Source organism: Sorex fumeus, unplaced genomic scaffold (assembly GCF_029834395.1).
Source record: "Sorex fumeus unplaced genomic scaffold, SorFum_2.1 ptg000032l, whole genome shotgun sequence".
Taxonomy (NCBI): Eukaryota; Metazoa; Chordata; class Mammalia; order Eulipotyphla; family Soricidae; genus Sorex; species Sorex fumeus.
In genome coordinates, this window is record NW_026606089.1 from 9714212 (window position 1) to 9731968 (window position 17757).

Sequence of the window (17757 nt, forward strand, 5' to 3'; positions counted from 1 at the left end):
AAACAAACAAACAAAAAAAAACCGCAAAGTTTAAGGCACAAAGGGGGCATAAATGGGAAAGGGGGCATAAGCAGGGAGCCTCGGCTGAGTCTGAGCCTGAGAAAGTGGACCCTGAACTCCGGACAGGCAGGGGAGGCTTCCCTGGGGAATTTCTCAGATTGTCTGGGTCGGTCACTCACAGCTGGGCCCATTCACATAGTTGAATTCGCCCCGCGTCAGCTCCAGCCCACAGCTTCCCCGTCTGTGGTCCTGCCCGCTCACCCGCCTGCCCCCAGACCCAAGACCTGTGGGAAGAACTTTCAGGAAACTCAGAGCTACGCACTCAAGGCAGCGGATTCTGAAGTCCTCCTCACAGCCAAGGCTGCCTCCTGGGCCACAACGGGCCAGCCCCAGACAGAACTGATGCTGCCAGGCTGTGCTGGCCAGGATGCTGCAAGTGGCACTTTATTCCTCCTCTATGTACAGGTATATACAGTTGGGTGAGCGTATGATACATTATTTCACAAAGTTATCTTACACCCTGTGCACACTTCCGGGTGGGGAGTGGCAGGTTTAGCTCCGAACAAGGAACTGTCCTGCCCCCATCAGAGAACATTCAGGGGGACTGCCTGACCCTCCCCCAGCACGAACGCTTCTACCCTGACTGTCTGGGCCTCCCACCTGCTCTCTGCGCCCACGGCTTCCGGTATTTTCTCCTTAAGTGGAGCACACCTCGTGGGGGGAAGCCACCAAGGCCAAGGCCCCCCATCTCGACAGTGACCAGCTGCCCTGGGATGCCCAGAGTCTGACTGATCCTAGTGAATATCAATAGCCAGCCTGGACCCCTCCTCATCCTCAGAGCCTGGGGCGGTTCATGGGGCACTGGCATGCATCTTCTCCAGGCAGCTCGTCCAGAATGTCACCAGGCGGTTGTCACGATTGACGCAGAAGTCCGTGAAGTCCTTCAGCAGCCGGTCGGCAAACTTTTCGTCCCCTGTGGCACTGGAGCGCCACGTCTTGGTCAGCATGGTGTTGTAGGCCCAGTTGTAGCCCACCCGCTCCTCACAGAACATGTTCTGGCTGGTGGAGCTGGTGGAATTCCGTCGCCGCCGTGGCTGGCCCGAGAACTTGCGCTTGGAGTAGGGCAGTTGCAGGAAGACTGTTCCTGAAAGGGGGCATGCGGGTCACAGTCACCAGGAGGAGGTCAGTGAGGGGATGCGGGTCACAGTCATCAGGTGAGAGGCCAGGGTCAGAGGGTTCCCAGGGCACAGTGACCAGGAAGGCAGTTGGGGCCAGCAGGGAACCCATATCATGGTCACCAGGTGGGGGGTTGGGTCACTGGGACTCATGTCACCCCTGCATCAGTGGGGGGATTGGGTCAGCAGGGCTGGTTCTGCCACCCCAGATTTGGAACAGCAGAAAGAAGCTGCGGCACAGGGCTAGCCCCTCTCAAGGCCCCTGTGCCTGCATGCGGGACCCCCGCACACTCGTATCACTCAGGATGCAGCGCCTCACCTGTAACGTGGATATACTGCGGCTTGTTCTCGGCAGGGAAGTTAAAAGCTGAGGCGGAATATTTATCTTGCACAAACCCAAACCTAAGGCAAGGGCAGAGAGACGCACCGATTAGGGCCTCTTGTGAGCTAAAGAGCAAATGGGACTGAAGGGGGCTCTCCATCAGCCTGAGATCGTTCTAGAAAGGTCTCCTTCAAGACGGGCCCCAGCTTGGGGATGTGGCTGAGTCAAGTGTGAGGGCCTGTGTTTCAGCACTGCCAAACAAAGAGACCGGACACGGACTCCAGGCTGTTTCATGGTGGGCTCAGCACTCACCCGCCTTCAGGGACACACCATTCCATCTCCCATCCCCAAACCCCTTCCCATCTCCGAAGTGAAAGCCTCTCCTGGGCCCTCCTTCCCCTCCAGCCACCCGCACCCCTGCCTGTACACCTGCCCTGCCCCAGCCTCTCCCTGGAATCTGCCTCACATGTGGGCCATGTGCCTGCCCATATAATTCCCTACCCACCAGACTGTCACCTCCCGAAGGGACGGGGCCTTGCTGGAAGTCATTTTAGCCACACGTGCTCCATTTCCAACGTGTCAGACACACAGCAGAGGGGCAGAAGAGATAGTACAGCATGTAGGGCACTTGCCTTGCATGCAGCCAACCCCAGTTCAGTCCTCAGCACTGCATAGGGTCCCCCAAGTCCCACCAGGAGTAACCCCCAAGCGCAGAGCCAAGAGTAAGCCCTGACCACTGCTGGGTGTGGCCCCCAAAGCAACAACAACAAAAACACAGCAGGCTCTCGGGGGAAGGCTATATTTGAAGTGAAAGGAAATGAAGTTTCACTGAAGTCTCTTTCTTGAAAGTGAGGATCGCTAATCCGGGGCGCTCTGCTTTACCCCGTTCTGGAAATGGAAAAGGGGTGGGGGTGTTGCTCTTCTCCCAGGGCTTGCTCGATTCTGCTTCTTGTCGATGGCGCGTTCTATTCCTGGTTTTGCTATTTCTATAAGGCACATGCATTCCAGCTCTACCTGGCGGGCACAGTGAAGGATGTGCGAACAGGTGCAGGCCAGCCCTGCCCCACCGGGGCTGATGGAGTGAGGGCGTTGGTGCGGGCAGAACTACAGGAGGCGAAGCGCCGTCTGTTCCGAGAATGAGCTCCCTGCGGTGCCTCGCTGTCAGCTGCCAGCCTGAGATGGGAGAATCTGTGTGTGCAGTGTCAGGGACCGAACTCCCAGGCTCACATATGCCACAGCAGGTGCTCTGTCACTGCGCTACAGCCCATGCCCCTGTCTGGGACCTATTTGAGAAGAATACATGAAGCCAGACACACACTGAATGGACAGGGTTGGAAGTGCTCTCCTGATTACTGCAGGCGTAGGAATGGTTCTCAACTTTATCTGCCTTCTGTTCCACTTCCAGTTAAGGCGTTAAGGAGACGAAGAGACTCAGTATGGATCAACCTGGCAGATTCTTTTCTTATTCCTTTCTTAGGTCGCCAGGAAATAAGTTTGGGGGGATTTTGTTTGTTTGGGGGCCACTCACTCAGGGCTTACTCCTGGCTCTGCATTCAGGGATTATTCCTGGTTCTGTATTCAGGGATCACTTCTGGCAGGTTCGGGGACCGTACGGGATGCAGGGGATCGAATCAGGTCAGTTGCATGAAAGGCAAGCACCTTACACACTGTACACTGCTCCGGTCCCTGGTTCTTTGTTTTGTTTTCTTTCAAAGGCACTTTCATCACATAGTGCTTGGCCCCCATGCTGGCCACTCAAGGAAGTGATGGGAAATATAAGCTAAGATGGAAGTGAGGACAAAGGGATCCCGTCCCTGGGAAGGGGGTGGACTCATCTCAAGCTAGGTGTCCAGAGGTAAAGAAGACAGTGCCCGGGGCCCCGGCAGAGAGGTCCAGGAAAGCTCTGAGACAGACTTTAGGGACGGGCTAGTGTTTCATCTCAAAGCCACAAATGTTCCATTTCCCATCTAGAATTCCACTCCATGCAAGAGCTCCTGTATAACAGCAATTTTCTGGGCAAGGCACTTTGCTAAACTCTGTTGAAATAAGAGAAAGTGCTTATCTTTTCCCTCGAGGGACACCCCCCCCCCCGCCCCCCACACACACACACTCTCACAGCCCAATTGCTGGAAGAGATGGAGAGAGTGGAGGGAAGGCCTCGGGGGAAGATGGTGGTGATGGTTATAGGGAGGGAGATGGGAGGGGGCCTAGGTGGGGAAGCCAGGAAGGGGTTGAGGGTGTTTGTGGGGAGTCTAGGTGGAGAGACGGGGGAAGTGGCTCTGGGTAGGAAGGTGGGAGCTGGTTTAGATGAAGGGACACAGCACAACTTTTAGGTGCTACACAGGCCTGGGACAGATGTGAGGTACCGCAGGGCAGGAAGGCGGGCTGAAGAGGAAAGGGCAATCATTTGGAGAAGATGATTAAGATCTGAACCAAGGTGGATCAGAAGGTGGATGCTGGGGCTGGAGAGATAATACAGCAAGTAGGGTGCTTGCCATGCAGCCAACCCTAATTCAATCCTTGGCATCCCATATGGCCCCTGCACTCCATGGAGTGATGCCTGAGTGCAGAGCAGGAGTAAGTCCTGAGAACTCCAGGTGTGGATTAAATCTGATTTTTTTTTTTTTTTTTTTTTTGCTTTTTGGGTCATATCTGGCAATGTTCAGGGGTTATGCCTGGCTCTGCACTCAGGCATCACTCCTGGTGGTGCTCGGGGGACCATACGGGATGCTGGGAATCGATCCCGGGTTGGCTGCGTGAAAGGCAAACGCTCTACCCGCTGTGCTGTCACTCCAGCCCCAAATCTGGTATTTTTTAAAAGCAGGTTTAACCCATTAAGGCTGTGTCCTGAGTGACGGGCAGTGTGGTGAGTATGCAAGCAACTCTTAAGCAGGTGGCTCTGTCCTCCTGGGAATAATCACCTATAGTAATAATCTATCTACTTGGGGCTTCTAGAGTGCTGGGGCCACCAGAGAACCCTTCTGGCAACCTGTGAGGGATGGACAAGGAAGGAGAAGCCCTCATCCTGTGGCAGAGGTGTCGGCGACAGGGGCTAGATAACGGCCACAGAAGCTCGGATGAGGGAAAATGGGATGCTGAGGATGGAAGCTGGGGGGGTTTTGGGGCAACAACACACGGCTTTGCTTTTGCCACGACTGTCGTGAGGTACCACCTGGCGATGAAGTGGTGATGCCAAGAGGCAGAGCTGGACATGACTGATGAGTGGGCAGCTAAACCTGCCCAGGCTTTCCCTGGCACACACACCAGTGCCAGCACGGCACACCCCAGCCCTCTGGGCCACCTTCCTGCACCTCCCCACACACTGCAGAGGTTTTCATCTCGTGTCATGGGGTCTTGATGGGAGCTGAGGAGGGAGCCTCTGGGGAGGAGGTAATGAGGTCAGAACAGGAGCCCTGGGCGCGGGAGAGGTGCTTATCTTTGACACCCGGGCAAAAGGGATAAACAAAAATCTGTCGGGTGGACTTGACTCATTTCCCCACTGGGCGACTGTTTTTGGGACACACACTTGGGCCCTCCTACCGCGCCCACTGACGAGGGGACAAACCTGTGTGCTATGGCTTCCTGGAAAAGGTGCATTCGATCCCAGTATGTTTCTGGTTCAAAACCTGAAAGGGAAAAAAGAACAAGTGGCAAGTGGTGGTTCCACAGTCTGCGATTCTTCTTTGCCTGGTCTTCCGGGCCCCTCGCCCCTCCAGTCAGTTTGTCCCCCTTGAGCTCCAGACCTCTGGGTCATCTTCCCATAGTGCCTACTTTTGGAGAGCCTTGATGCCACGGGAGGTAACACCGACAGATGTGGAGCCCTCCCTCCCACACTCGAATAGGGTCCACAGAGGGGTGGACACGGAGGAGGCCTCTGCCACCAGCATGAGCCCGAGGGCCCACTCTCAGGCTCCTGCCAATGACTTCCTCTGCCTCATTATATCAAAGTGCAGACAAAAGGCACTTTTCAAATGTATGTTATCAGCTTTCTATGAAGCAAAAACACTTAAAAATAAAAATTAAAAATAGAAAGGACCAACTTTACATTTCCCTAGCAGGAAAATGACAATATTATTTTGTAACTCTATCTCATGGTAATCCAATAAAACTTCTTAAAAAAAATAATGGGGCTGCAGCAATAGCACAGCGGATAGGGCATTTGCCTGGCACACAGCCGACCCGGGTTCGATTCCCAGCATCCCATATGGTACCCTGAGCACCACCAGGAGTGATTGCTGAGTGCAAAGCCAGGAGTAACCTCTGAGCATCACCGGGTGTGACCCCTCCAAAAAAATAAATAAAAATAAATAAATAAATAAAATATTTCAAGCTTTACAGCTGGGGGGAAACTGAAGTAAATAAGTATCAGAACATTCTCAGGTGAGGTGATGGACTCAGGAGGGGTGCAGAGCGAACAGGTGCCCGTTCCCATTGCCAGCTCCATTGCTCCCACTGCCACTTGCCTTCTCTGTGCCCTCCTTCTTGGAGGCCAGGCTGGTGTGGGGTCCCAAAGAATGGGAGGAGTCGACAGGGCTGGACAGGTGACACACACCCGGCCGTGCCGGGTCAGCTCTGAGGAGGCAGTTACTGACATGACATCCCAAAGACCTGAGGTACTGGTAGGGGCTTTGTTACACTTTATATGCTTGGGAACTTCTGTGTAGGACAGATCTGAGGATTCTGGGCAATGAGAGAGAGAGGGGGGGGGGGGAGAGAAAGAGGGAGAGAGAAGAGAGAAAGAGAGAAGGGAGAGAAAGAGAAAAGGGAGAGAGGGAGAGAGAGAGAAGAGAAAAAGAGAGGAGAGAGAGGGAGAGAGGAGAAGAGAAAAGAGAGAGAAGATTGTAACTTTAAGAGGAAAACACACTCACGTCTAGCAGATTCTAGTCAGATTTGTAAGATGTTGAACTCATGGTTACTGAAAGGGGAGATAAGAGGAAGAAGTTGGCGCAAAAGCCAGAAAAATCGATGTTCAGACTCAGGTCCTTATTCCTTTAAATTAGAACGCCTGTCTTCAGCTGTAACCATAGCAACTGACAGAGGCTGCCAGTCCAGGTTACAGTGTCAGGGAAAAACCATCAGCTCATACAAAAAAAAAAAAAAAAGAAGTCTTCCCGGGCCAGCCACAGTGCAATTCTGTGCTGTCACAGCGAGAGCAGGGGGTCTAGAAGGATGTCTGGAAGTGAGGGGAAGAGCCTCTGTCCTCTCAGAGTATCTGCAGCCACAGGAGGAGGTGCCTGGCTTCAAAGTCATAGATACAAACCATCATGTGGCATTTCAAGACTATAAAAATGGTTCTTGCTCGGCCACGTTGGAAAAGTGAAGGAAAATGTGTGTGTCAAGAGCGTGGTGCAAACTCTGGCACTGTGGGGCCGCCTGGAACCTGCTCAGTCAAAACACTGCATCCCAACATGTGCACAGAGGACATGCACACGGATGGGCCTTTAGAACCAAAACTGTCTGCAGTCGGGGCTGCCTGTCATGGGAAAACACAAGGACCTTACTAGGGTCTTGCCAGGCTGAGGAGCACACTCAGGCTCTGGGGTGCACTGCCACCAACCATGATGCTGAGGGGATGGGAGGAAAGCATTTCCATTGGAGCACAAGCTTTTCCTTTTTTTTCTTTTTTTTTCGCTTTTGGGTCACACCCGGCGTTGCACAGGGGTCACTCCTGGCTCATGTACTCAGGAACTACTCCCGGCAGTGCTCAGGGGGAACATATGGGATGCCGGGAATCGAACCCGTGTCGGCCGCGTGCAAGGCAAACACCCTACCTATCACTCCAGCCCCAGGCTTTTCTTTTACACCTGTGATTTCTATATCTGAGAAACGAAATGGGTCCTGAGGTAGCAGTTGCAGTGGTGTGAGTTTTTCCATTTTCAGAGAGAGCACCTGTGAGCTCGAGCTGTTTCTATGTCCACCATTGGGAGCACTTGGGGATACACACGCAGGTGTGAGGCAAGCCTCATCCTTTGGTCCACCCCAGGCCTGCTGTCAGAGTGCTGGTGGCTGGGGTGGAGGCAGGGGAAGGGCCCGGGTGTGGGTCCTGTTGACTTCCTCCTGAGCTGCCTTCCTTAAGAAGTGAGGCTTTGACTGAAACACAAACATGAACAGTTTTGTTCATGGATATTCAATTAAATTTTTTTTTTTTTTTTGCTCTTTGGGTCACACCCGGAGATGCACAGGAGTTCCTCCTGGCTCTGCACTCAGGAGTTACTCCTGGTGGTGCTCAGGGGACCATATGGGATGTTGGGAATCGAACCCAGGTTGGCTGCGTGCAAGGCAAACGTCCTACTCCCTGTGCTATCTCTCCAGCTCCTCAAAAATTTTTTTTAAAAATTAAAAATAAGAAAAATAAGAATTGAGGCTAGTGGTATTCACAGTTCTGCACCCCAGGGCCTGTTTCATATTTGGTACCTCTTTCTTGCCTGCCTGCCTGCCTTCCTCCTCCTCCTCCTCCTCCTCCTCCTCCTCCTCCTCCTCCTCCTTTACTCTCTGCCACACCCAGTGGTGCACAGGCCTTACTCCTGGCTATATGCTCAGGGCTCATTCCTGGCAGGCTCAGGGGGCCATATGGGGTGCCAGAGTTTGAACCCAGGTCTGCAAGGCAAACACCCTCCCCACTGTATTATTGTTCCAGCCCCAGCCTCCCTCTTTCTCAACTCTTCTGCATGGGACCACAGATTCAAGTCTCCAGTGATGTTCCGATTCCTGTAACCCAAACCCAGTGACATGGGTGAGCAGCATGGAAAGTGTGAGAATGCCAGGGCCTCTCCTGGTGATCAGAGATCTTGCCCTCTCCCACCCATGATTGCACACCGTTTCACCAGGTTCTCTGGGATCAGTGGAGGCAAGCCTCAGTCACCCTCAGTTTGGGGGAGAAACGGAGCCTTGAGGGACTAAAGTGGGCTCATCCAGAAGAACCCAGCTCCCAGCAAGGCGCCCTATTTTCCTTGGCCCATGGCAGTTGGAGACTGGTGCGGGGGGCCTTGCTCACAGGGACAGACCCTAAGAGGACACGTTGCTTACTGTCAAACAGGTGTTCGCTGCCTTCCTTGAGCAGGCAGCTGATGTTGAGCGGGATGAAGAGCTGGGCTCGCAGCGGGTCGCCGTATAGGTAACTGGGCAGCGCAAAGGGGCCCTCCAAAACCGGGACTAGCAAAAAGCCACAGGAGGTGGCTTTGCGATGCCAACCTTGAACCTGGGGGAAAGCATAGGAATCAGCAGTGTCATTTCCGAGTTCCCTCAGATAAGAGACAACCCTTCCCAAGCGCTGGCTGGCGGGAGCATCTTGAGCTGTCGGGCAGGATGGATGCACGTTCGCTGGTTCCAGACCAGCCTTGGGCAGGACGGGCACGAACGCTTTAAGAGGCCTTGCAGGAAGCACACCAGAGCCGCTGCAGCTTCAGCGCTTCTTCGGGAAGGAAAAGCCTGGAGACAGCGACTTCCTGCCTCCTGCAAGGGGCCTTCTCATTCTATGAGATGTCAGGGGAAGGGCACCGGAGAGAGGCTGAGACTTTCTCATTTTGCCCTTTATAAAAAATGCAGTACGTCTAATGTATCAGAGGGGGAAGACAATCCACCAGGCCAGCTCGCGGACATGACGCCGAGTGCAAGTCGAGGACGATGGCCTGTGGCCAGAAGCGATAAGCCCTGACAAGGCAGGAAAGAGACTGCTTCACAGGCTGGCAGACAAGGAAAGCTATTGGGCAATAAAACCGGCCTAGCAGTAACACTTCCTTAGCAGACGGCAGCAGTGTTCTCGTCTGAAGCGCCGTCTTTGCTTACTCTACTTATTTTTTTTTTTTGGTTGTTTCTGGGGCTACTCTGGCTCTGTGCTCAAGGAGCTGCTCCAGATGGAGCTTGGGGGAGACCTGTGCTACCAGGGATCAAACCTGGGCCTTCTGTGTGCAAAACGTGCTCCAGCCCACCAAGCTAGCTCTGGAGCCTGGTTATCATTTACTGACGGTGCTGGGGACTGAACCCAAGAGTGTGCCTATGAAACATGTGCCTCAGCTTTTCATTTTATTTATTTTAGGGAGAGGGACCACACCTGGAAGTCCTCAGGGATCATTCCTGGCGGGCCTTGGGGGAACATATGAGGTGCCAGGATTGAACCTGCATCAGCAGCGTGCAAAGCAAATGCCCTCCATGCCGCCTATGTGCTGTAATATCTCTTTTATTTAAAGCCCCAGGGACTTTAAAATAAAGCTATCTTCCTGCACTTTTTTTTTGTTTGTTTTGTTTTTTTGCTTTTTGGGTCACACCCGGCGACACACAGGGGTTACTCCTGGTTCATTCACTCAGGTATTACTCCTGGCGGTGCTCGGGGGACCATATGGGATGCTGGAGATCGAACCCAGGTTGGCCGCGTGCAAGGCAAACGCCCTACCCACTGTGCTATCGCTCCAGCCCCCTTCCTGCACCTTTTTAAATGACACTTTTAAAAATCACAAATTTGATGAATGCACATTGTTTTTAAGAGCTGATACATGTGTCAGATAAACAAATGAGATCTGTGTTAAATATTATTTGAAAAAATACTCTTTGAGCCATACCTTACCTTAAATAAGTATGACTCTTTAAAAAAATGGAGAAGCTATGCTTAAGTTTTTCTACCAGAAATACTCGTGCTAACAACTGAAAACACCAAGATCTCTGACAAAAACAATTTCTAAGCTCTAATTTCTTCATTTTACATAACACTTACCTCAATGCAATTTGTGACAAATGCAGATATTGTCTTAAAATAATAATTAACCTACACTAGAGAGTTCAAAAAACATCATCATTAAATTGAAATGATAAAAGGACTAGCCACTTTCAGTGGGTTTTACACAAACAGATGTGAAAGTGATCTTTCAAAAGACAGTTGCTAATTCCGCGGAGGAAATGCTCTCCTTCCTGCTAAACTGGCTGTGTGTGAGAGCCGGAAGTGCTTTGTGGAGGTAGGAGTATCTGAGAAGACTTAGCATGTGGGGTCAGACAGTTAGTGCCGCTGAGAGGGAGTGGTCATTCCAGAGTTGGCCAGCTGGGAAGAGCTAGTGCTCTCTGTAAGCTGAGCAGGATGGCAGCTGACATCCTGTCAAATTGATCTGGATTTTAAGAATGTTCTCCTGGGGCCGAGAATGTAACTTGGTGGTAGAGTACGTGCCTAAATGCATAAGGCCCTGGTTTGATTATCCAGCATAAAAGAAAGAGGGAGAGAGAGAGGGAGGGAAGGAGAGAAGGAAAGAGAAAGGGAAGGAAGGAGAGAGGAGACAGGATAGAGGAGAGAAAGAGAGAGAGAGAGAGAGAGAGAGAGAGAGAGAGAGAGAGAGAGGGAGACAATCTGGACACTCTCTTAATGGGACTCTCTAAAGGTGCTAATGCCACAAGAAGCAGGTAGAGACCCAGGCCAACCTCTTCCTCAGGATACCGGCTTCTGGGGTGAAAATGAACCCATAACTCTGAGACAAACAGTCTGTCTTTTGCCAGCCAGTGCTGTGCTGTATCTCTGATCATCTCCTAGATTCTCATACTCTTTCTGAACTAACTTTCCAGCTGCTCTCAGCTGTGTGATTAGCTGCTTTGGGCCACTGTTAAAAGAAAGTGGGACCCAGCCGAAGCCACAGGGAAAAATATTCTTTTCTGGCCAGAAGGTAAAGATGCATAAAGAGTGGAGCAAATTGGGCCGGGGCAGTAATACAGCAGGCAGGCACTTACCTTGCACACGGCTGACTCAGGTTTGATCTCTGGCCTCCCATATGGTCCCCTGAGACCCACCAGGAGTGATCTCTGAGCTCAAGAAGCATAGTTGAGTGGACAAGTGCTTGAAAGAAGGCTCCCAAAAATAATGACAGTTTGGTCAATGAGTCTTGACTCTATAGACAGTGGTACTAGGGACGGGGGCAGGGTAGTATCCAGTGCTAATGCTGGCTTCTTAGTGGCAGTAGAGTGAATACCCTGATTAGGGAAACAGAGGCAGGTGGATTAGAGGAAGAGAGGCAGAATACTAGGTCAAGTAGGATTTCTCCACTTCAGCACTCGTGACATCTGGGCTGGCTAACATTTTGCCATGGAGACTGTCCCACGCAGTGTAGGATGATGAACACCCTTGTTCTCTACGCCTTAGGGGTTCAGCAGTCCCATTTGCAAGGGTTGAAAATGTTCCTAGGTATTGGTGGATATTGTTCAATTGACCCCTATAGGGACAAAATCTCCCCTTGTGCCTCATGGAAAACCAGAGTATAAGCAGTGATAGTCATTAATAAAAGATGGTTATATAAGGTATGATACAAAGAGGAAATAGAATGTTCTGTAACTGTTAGAAGCAATGGAGCAAAACAAAAACTAAAATAAAAGCCCATCGTCTACAGGGTAGAGCTGTTTATAGTGATATTAAACATAATGGCAGAATTAAGAAAACCAGAATGTAAACAGTATATATCCCAGCTACCCTATCTGTGCAAAAAAGAGAAGCTACCAGAACTCTGGAAGCACAGAACCCCTCTGGAAATATATGCAGCCTGACGTTAAGGTGGCTGTTTTTACACAAATGCCCCAGGATCCAAGGGGAAAGGCTGGGGGAGAGACTTTTCACCCAAGAGCAGTGATTCCCGATAGCGGACAATACACCCTCCTCCCTGGAGACATGGGAAAATATTCAGAGATTTTTCTGATTTTCACAAGGGAGGCATGTTACTGGCATGTAGTGTGAAGAGCACTGGGATAGGATGCAATATCCTACAATGCCCAGGTCAGCTCCCCCATGTCCCAACAGAGAATTGTCTGGCCCCAGATGCCACTGGGTTGAGAACTTATCATTTTTTAAACTACGATTTAATTGTGTAAGTGGATATTTCAATAGCCCCAGGTGAAAGATAATAGGAGACGAAACTGGGAAAAAATAAGGAAGAAGAAAGGGGTGGAGAGATAGTATGAGGGGGAGGGGAGACAGCAATTGCTTTGCTGACCTCAGTTTCATCAGGCACTCTACTCTATATGGTTCCCTGAGCACCACCAGGAGTGATTCCTGAGCACAGAGATAGGAGTAAGCACTGAGCACTGTGGGCGTCACTCCAAAACAAACAAAACTAAAGAGAAGAAGCAGGAATCTTGGTGAAGCATTGACAGTGCCCTTCTGCCAGGCAAGCAAGGCCCCTGCCCCAAAGCGAGGGGAGTCTCACCATCTCAAAGAGGACTGCGGCGGTCACCGCCATCCAGTGGAGCTTGATCTCAAAGGCTGCATTCAGTGAGAAGTTTCCATGGTAATAGCAGCTACACCATTCCAGCCTGTCTGTACGGTTGTTCACATCGACATCCAGGGTGACTGTCCTCTGCTCAGGGACAGTGGCAGCTAAATCAGCACACAGTGGAGTCCCACAGGAGAAGGATAGGAGGAGGAGGAGGAAAAAAAACAAACAACTAAGAATCCAGAATGAAACAGCAAAATCGCTCAACAACAGCACCCCCCCACCCTCAAAGATTCTAGAAGCTTCCTGGAAACCATCTAGTCCAGGGATGGGCACACATTTTCTGTAAAAGGCGAGATAATAAATATTTTAGGCTTTGTGCACTATATGGTCTCTCAACTACTCAACTCTGCTATTAAGAGTGAAAATGCAGCCACAGACATTTTGTAAGTGAGTGGCCTGGCCAGGTTCCAACAAATACATTTATTGACAGAAACAGATGGGCTTTTAGGGCACTGAAATAACTCTGTATGTGACTGTAAGGATGGGTACCTATTAAACCAAAGTCTTTGGGAAGACATGCATCACTGTAGGTTCCTCTGTTGTGAAGGTAAGCTGTGCTCAAGAATCACTCCTGGCAGGCTTGGGGGACCATATGGGATGCTGGGGATTGAACAGCTGCATGCAAGGCAAGTGCCCTACCCACTGTACAATCACACTGGCCCTGCTTTTTGGTTTTAAACTCTTTGATCATCTCTTTTTAAGAAATTAAACCATGTAAATGATATCGTGTAAATGAAGATTTAACATCCTGCTCCATGTTAAGAATGCACAGTGGGTGAGGTGCTTGCCTTGCACATGGCTGACCTGGGTTCAACTCTTGGTATGAATTTAGTTCTCTCAAGCCCACCAGGAATGACCTTTGAGTGCAGAGTAGGACTAAGTTCTGAGTACTGTCAGGTGAGAAAGGAAGGGAGGGAGGGAGGGAGGGAGGATGGGCAGGGAGGGAGGGAGAGAGTTAAGGAGGGAGGGAGGGAAGGAGGGAGGGAAGGAAGGAAGGAAGGAAGGAAGGAAGGAAGGAAGGAAGGAAGGGAGTGAAGGAAGGGAGGGAAGGAAGAAATATTCCATTCAGCAAGGGCTGGGATGGCTTACAGATGACCATAATGATTCAGTTCCTGAAGAGGCTGAAGGCCTGAAATAGATTCAGAAGCAAACAGAAAACCAGGAGCACTCTGCTTTGGCCAGGTACTGCCAGAACAGAGAGTCTATCAATGCCCATGGGTGCCTCAGCCTGCCTGATACCCCTAAGTCCAGTGGCACTTCTTTATCTGGAATCGTCAGTTTACTAGTGGGATCTGCAGGTAGAAACCCTGTGTTTATCACTGACAAGGACACAAACCGCCTGTGAGTCAGCAGTTTTTCAAGAGCCTCTGCTGGGACTCAGGGGAGTCAGCGAGGACAATAAACGGTGCCAAGGAGGACTCATGCCCACGTGACTGTTGTACGGCTTATCATACTTGCAAAGCCAGAACATGAGTGGAATGTGGTTCAGCCGTAGAGAGCTAGCCTTGCATACACGAGGCCCTGAATTTGAGTTCTGGCACTACAAATAAACCCAGAACATAAAAAATGGTGATGTTTCTGGTTCAGAGTCAAAAGATCTCAACTTTGACCTGTACTCACTAGCCACATGCTCCTGATGATGTTGCTGACTGAGCCCCTCATTTCTGCAAGCTGAAGAGGTGCCTGCTCCCCACTGCTGCACAAAGGAAAGCTTGAGGATCGGGCATGTCCTCCCGTTGTTCATGGATTTGCTCGAGCAGGCCCAGTAACGTCTCCATTATGAGACTACTTGTTACTGTGTTTGGCATATTGAATACTCTCGGTAGCTTCCCAGGCTGTCTAAGAGGGGTGGAGGAATCGAACCTGGCTCGGCCAGGCTGGCTGCGCGCAAGGCAAACGCCCTACCGCTGTGCTATCGGGCATATACAGATGAAAAGGTGCTTCGGGCTTCCCCTGCTTGCTTCTCTTGCCACTCTCACTTGCAACTCTCTTCCTCTCCTCCGGCCACTCATTCTTCCCAGTTTAAGCATAAACTTGCCCATGTTCAGTCATGATTCCAAAGCACACTGCTTAGCTGCTGTCACATATGATGATAAAGAGCGCAGCAACTCTGATTGCTAAAGGCCTCCTTGGAACTAACTTCCGAGGCCTGCAATGTGTGGTATGAGGCCACGAATTCAACAGCAGCACTGGAGTTGTGAGCCATGGTGCCACCACATGTACAACTTGAACCGTGTGTGTGAGCACCACAACCAAGCATGAGATGCCCAGAGATCACAACAGCATCATCAACCACCACCACCCTAACCAAACAGGCCATGATACCATCAACCTAATTCTTGACTTCACAACCCAAATCGAAGGAAGAAAGCTTCACTTCCTGGGCACAGAGACCGTATAGCCCCTGCCAGGTTGAAAAGCCTCTTGTCCTGAAAGAGGGGACACTTGGTGAATACCAGCAGTGACTTTTCTCTCCATCATGCCAGGCTCAGAACAGGCTGGTCTGGAAAGCGCAAAGAAGGGCACTGTCCAGCTAAGTGGTCATAGACTCTGGGTCCCACTGGCTTCACAGTTCAGACTTAGCTTGGACAACTGACAGGACAGCAGATGGGCAGTGGTGGGGTTTTTGGTATTTGGAGACCACACATGGGCGCTTGGGGCTAACTCCTGGCTCTGCACTCAGGGATCACTCCTGGTAGGCTTGGGGGACCATATGGGGTGTCTGGGATTAAACCGGGATCAGTCACAGGCAAGGCAAGTACCTTACCCATTACACTATTGGGTTATTCTATACTGTTGGGCTGTGGGCAAGCAGGTATATAAAGTTGAGTGAGTGGCAAACCCATCTGAGTTGGCTTTTGGTGAGTTATCTGAAATCACAACTTAAGTTCCATGAGAACCAATTCATTCACATTGGGACTGAGAGGCAGCATGAGTCTAAGATCTGCCCACCCAGAGGAGCAGACAGCTGAGCAGAAACCCAGGATGACAGGGATGGGAATAAGAGCCACCTAGGACCAAACTTGACAGAATCACGGGCTGCGCCCCAACATTTCAGCACAATTTTGCTGCCACAGTCCAACTTTTTCTTTGTGCAGCAGTGGGGGGCAGGCACCTCTTGAGTTTGCAGAAATGAGGGGTAAGTTCATCTCTGCATTAAAAAGAAATATGTCAACACAAACAAATACATAGGGTTCTTTCCCCTTATAAATCCTGCCTACATTTTTTTCCCAAAGGGGGAAAAAAGACTCCAACTGCAATGATGCCAGTATATTTTAGACAATGGATCTTTCTTAAGTAAGTGATACAGTAAAAATCTGAAAAGAACACTGGGAAGCAGTATTTTCTATCCTGAGACAAAGGTCTCAGGGATGTTTCTGGACAGAATTATTTTGCAATGCTGCCAGGTTGGGTTTAACAGGAAAAAGAAACCACTTCCTGTGGGAGGGGTGATGGGAAAGGAAGCAGATGGGGTGAAATTCCGCTACCATATCCATGGGAACCTCCGAAAAGGCCATCGAAGCGAGTGTGCGCATACACAGGCTCCTGCCTAGCTGCAAAGCCAATGACCCCCAATGCCCACGCACACACAGATAAAGAAAGCCTGCCTCAGAAACTGCAGGCCACGAACAGGGCTCCCTCACTCCTCCCGTCTCTAGCCGCCCCCTCCTTGGACGACATATGACAATTTTCCATCTGCCACTCCTCTTGGGGCACAAGTTTCTGCAGGAACTAAGCACCGCGGTTCAAGTGAAATGACAATGATCTCATCTTGAGCTGACGATGACGGGGTCATGGGAGAGTTCCCTCAGCCTGTTGAAGGGACTGAGGAAATGAAGATATTCACACAGAAACTGGACCCAGGGGCCTGGGAGATAATACAGTGAGTAGGGAGTTTGCCTTGCACACGGCTGACCTGGGCTCAATCCCTGGCACCTCATTTAGTTACCTGAGCTCTGCCAGGAGTGATCCCTGAGTTCAGAGCCAGGAGTAAGTCCTGAGTGTGTTCGCCCTCCCCCACCCCATCCCTGCTGCCACACACAAAAAAATTTAAAAAGAACTGAATAGAGAGAACTGGAGAGATAGTACAGAGGTTAAGGCACTTCCTTCATGTGGCCAACCTGAGTTTGATCCCCAGAACCATATATGGTTCCTGAGTTCTGCCAGGAGTGATACTAAGCACAGAGCCAGGAATAAGCCCTGAGTAGCACCAGGTGCAGCCCCCCCAAACCAAAAAAACAAAACAAAACAAAAATCAATGAAGCCAAGTGGGGGGGGGGGGGGGGAGGCAGATCTGCAGGCATTTTCCAGAAGTGGTGACGCTGCCTGAGGCCAGCGTGTGGCAAGTGTCGGGGGCCATGTCCACAGCTCACTGACAATTCTCTGCATGAGTCGGAAGGTTTACTGACTCCAGATCTGAGGGGCCAGACTCAGCATTCCCCAGTTATGCCAAACTCTGTCCGTTCATGGTCAGGGCCAGCGCAGCCAGTGAGTGAAACAAAGGTCACTCTACTAAATCCCAGCGGGGACTGGAGCACAGAGTACGGGACCAAGCAGTGCGGGGCGGGAGTGGTCAGAGAAGGCCTCCTTCATTCTGTGATCCTGGAAGAGAGGCAAGTGCCATTGGGGGATCCCCGAGGGCATCTGGGGGCGCAGAGCAGAAGGTGCTGCTGTGTTCCGAGGCACAGGAGGGCCAGGGTGGGGACGCCAAGGGAGCAGGAGGAAGCGTGCACAGGCCTCATGCTGAGAACTGGGGCTGTTGGGTTGGCTTGCATTTTAGTGGGAGCTGGAAGCCATGGAGAGGCCCACTCAGAAAGGACCTAATCCAGGGCCAGGGTCATAGGACAGTGGGGAGGGCACTTGCCTTACACGTGACTGAGCTGGGTTCGATCTCCAGTACCCCAGATGGTCCCTGGAGCCCCGCCACTCAGTGATGCCTGAGCACAGAGGCAGGAGTAAGCCCTGAGCACCCCTGGGTGTAGCCCAACATCCACGAAAAGGAAAAAAAAAATAAGGATCTAATTCA

At 51.1% G+C, this 17757-nt stretch overlaps 1 protein-coding gene across 4 annotated transcripts in view; it reads right to left on the reverse strand.

Moving 5' to 3' along the window:
- Window positions 1–343: 343 nt before the first annotated feature.
- DEPDC5 (DEP domain containing 5, GATOR1 subcomplex subunit) overlaps window positions 344–17757 on the reverse strand; it is a 152359-nt gene continuing 134945 nt past the window's right edge. For all 4 annotated transcript variants that reach the window (XM_056116475.1, XM_056116472.1, XM_056116473.1 and 1 more), the window contains 5 exons: window positions 12663–12832; window positions 8524–8695; window positions 5063–5123; window positions 1495–1577; window positions 344–1144 (listed from right to left, as the gene is read on the reverse strand). In XM_056116475.1, coding sequence (XP_055972450.1) covers window positions 852–1144; window positions 1495–1577; window positions 5063–5123; window positions 8524–8695; window positions 12663–12832 — 779 coding nt within the window. In that variant the 3' untranslated portion in view covers window positions 344–851. The remainder of the gene's footprint in view (window positions 1145–1494; window positions 1578–5062; window positions 5124–8523; window positions 8696–12662; window positions 12833–17757) is intronic.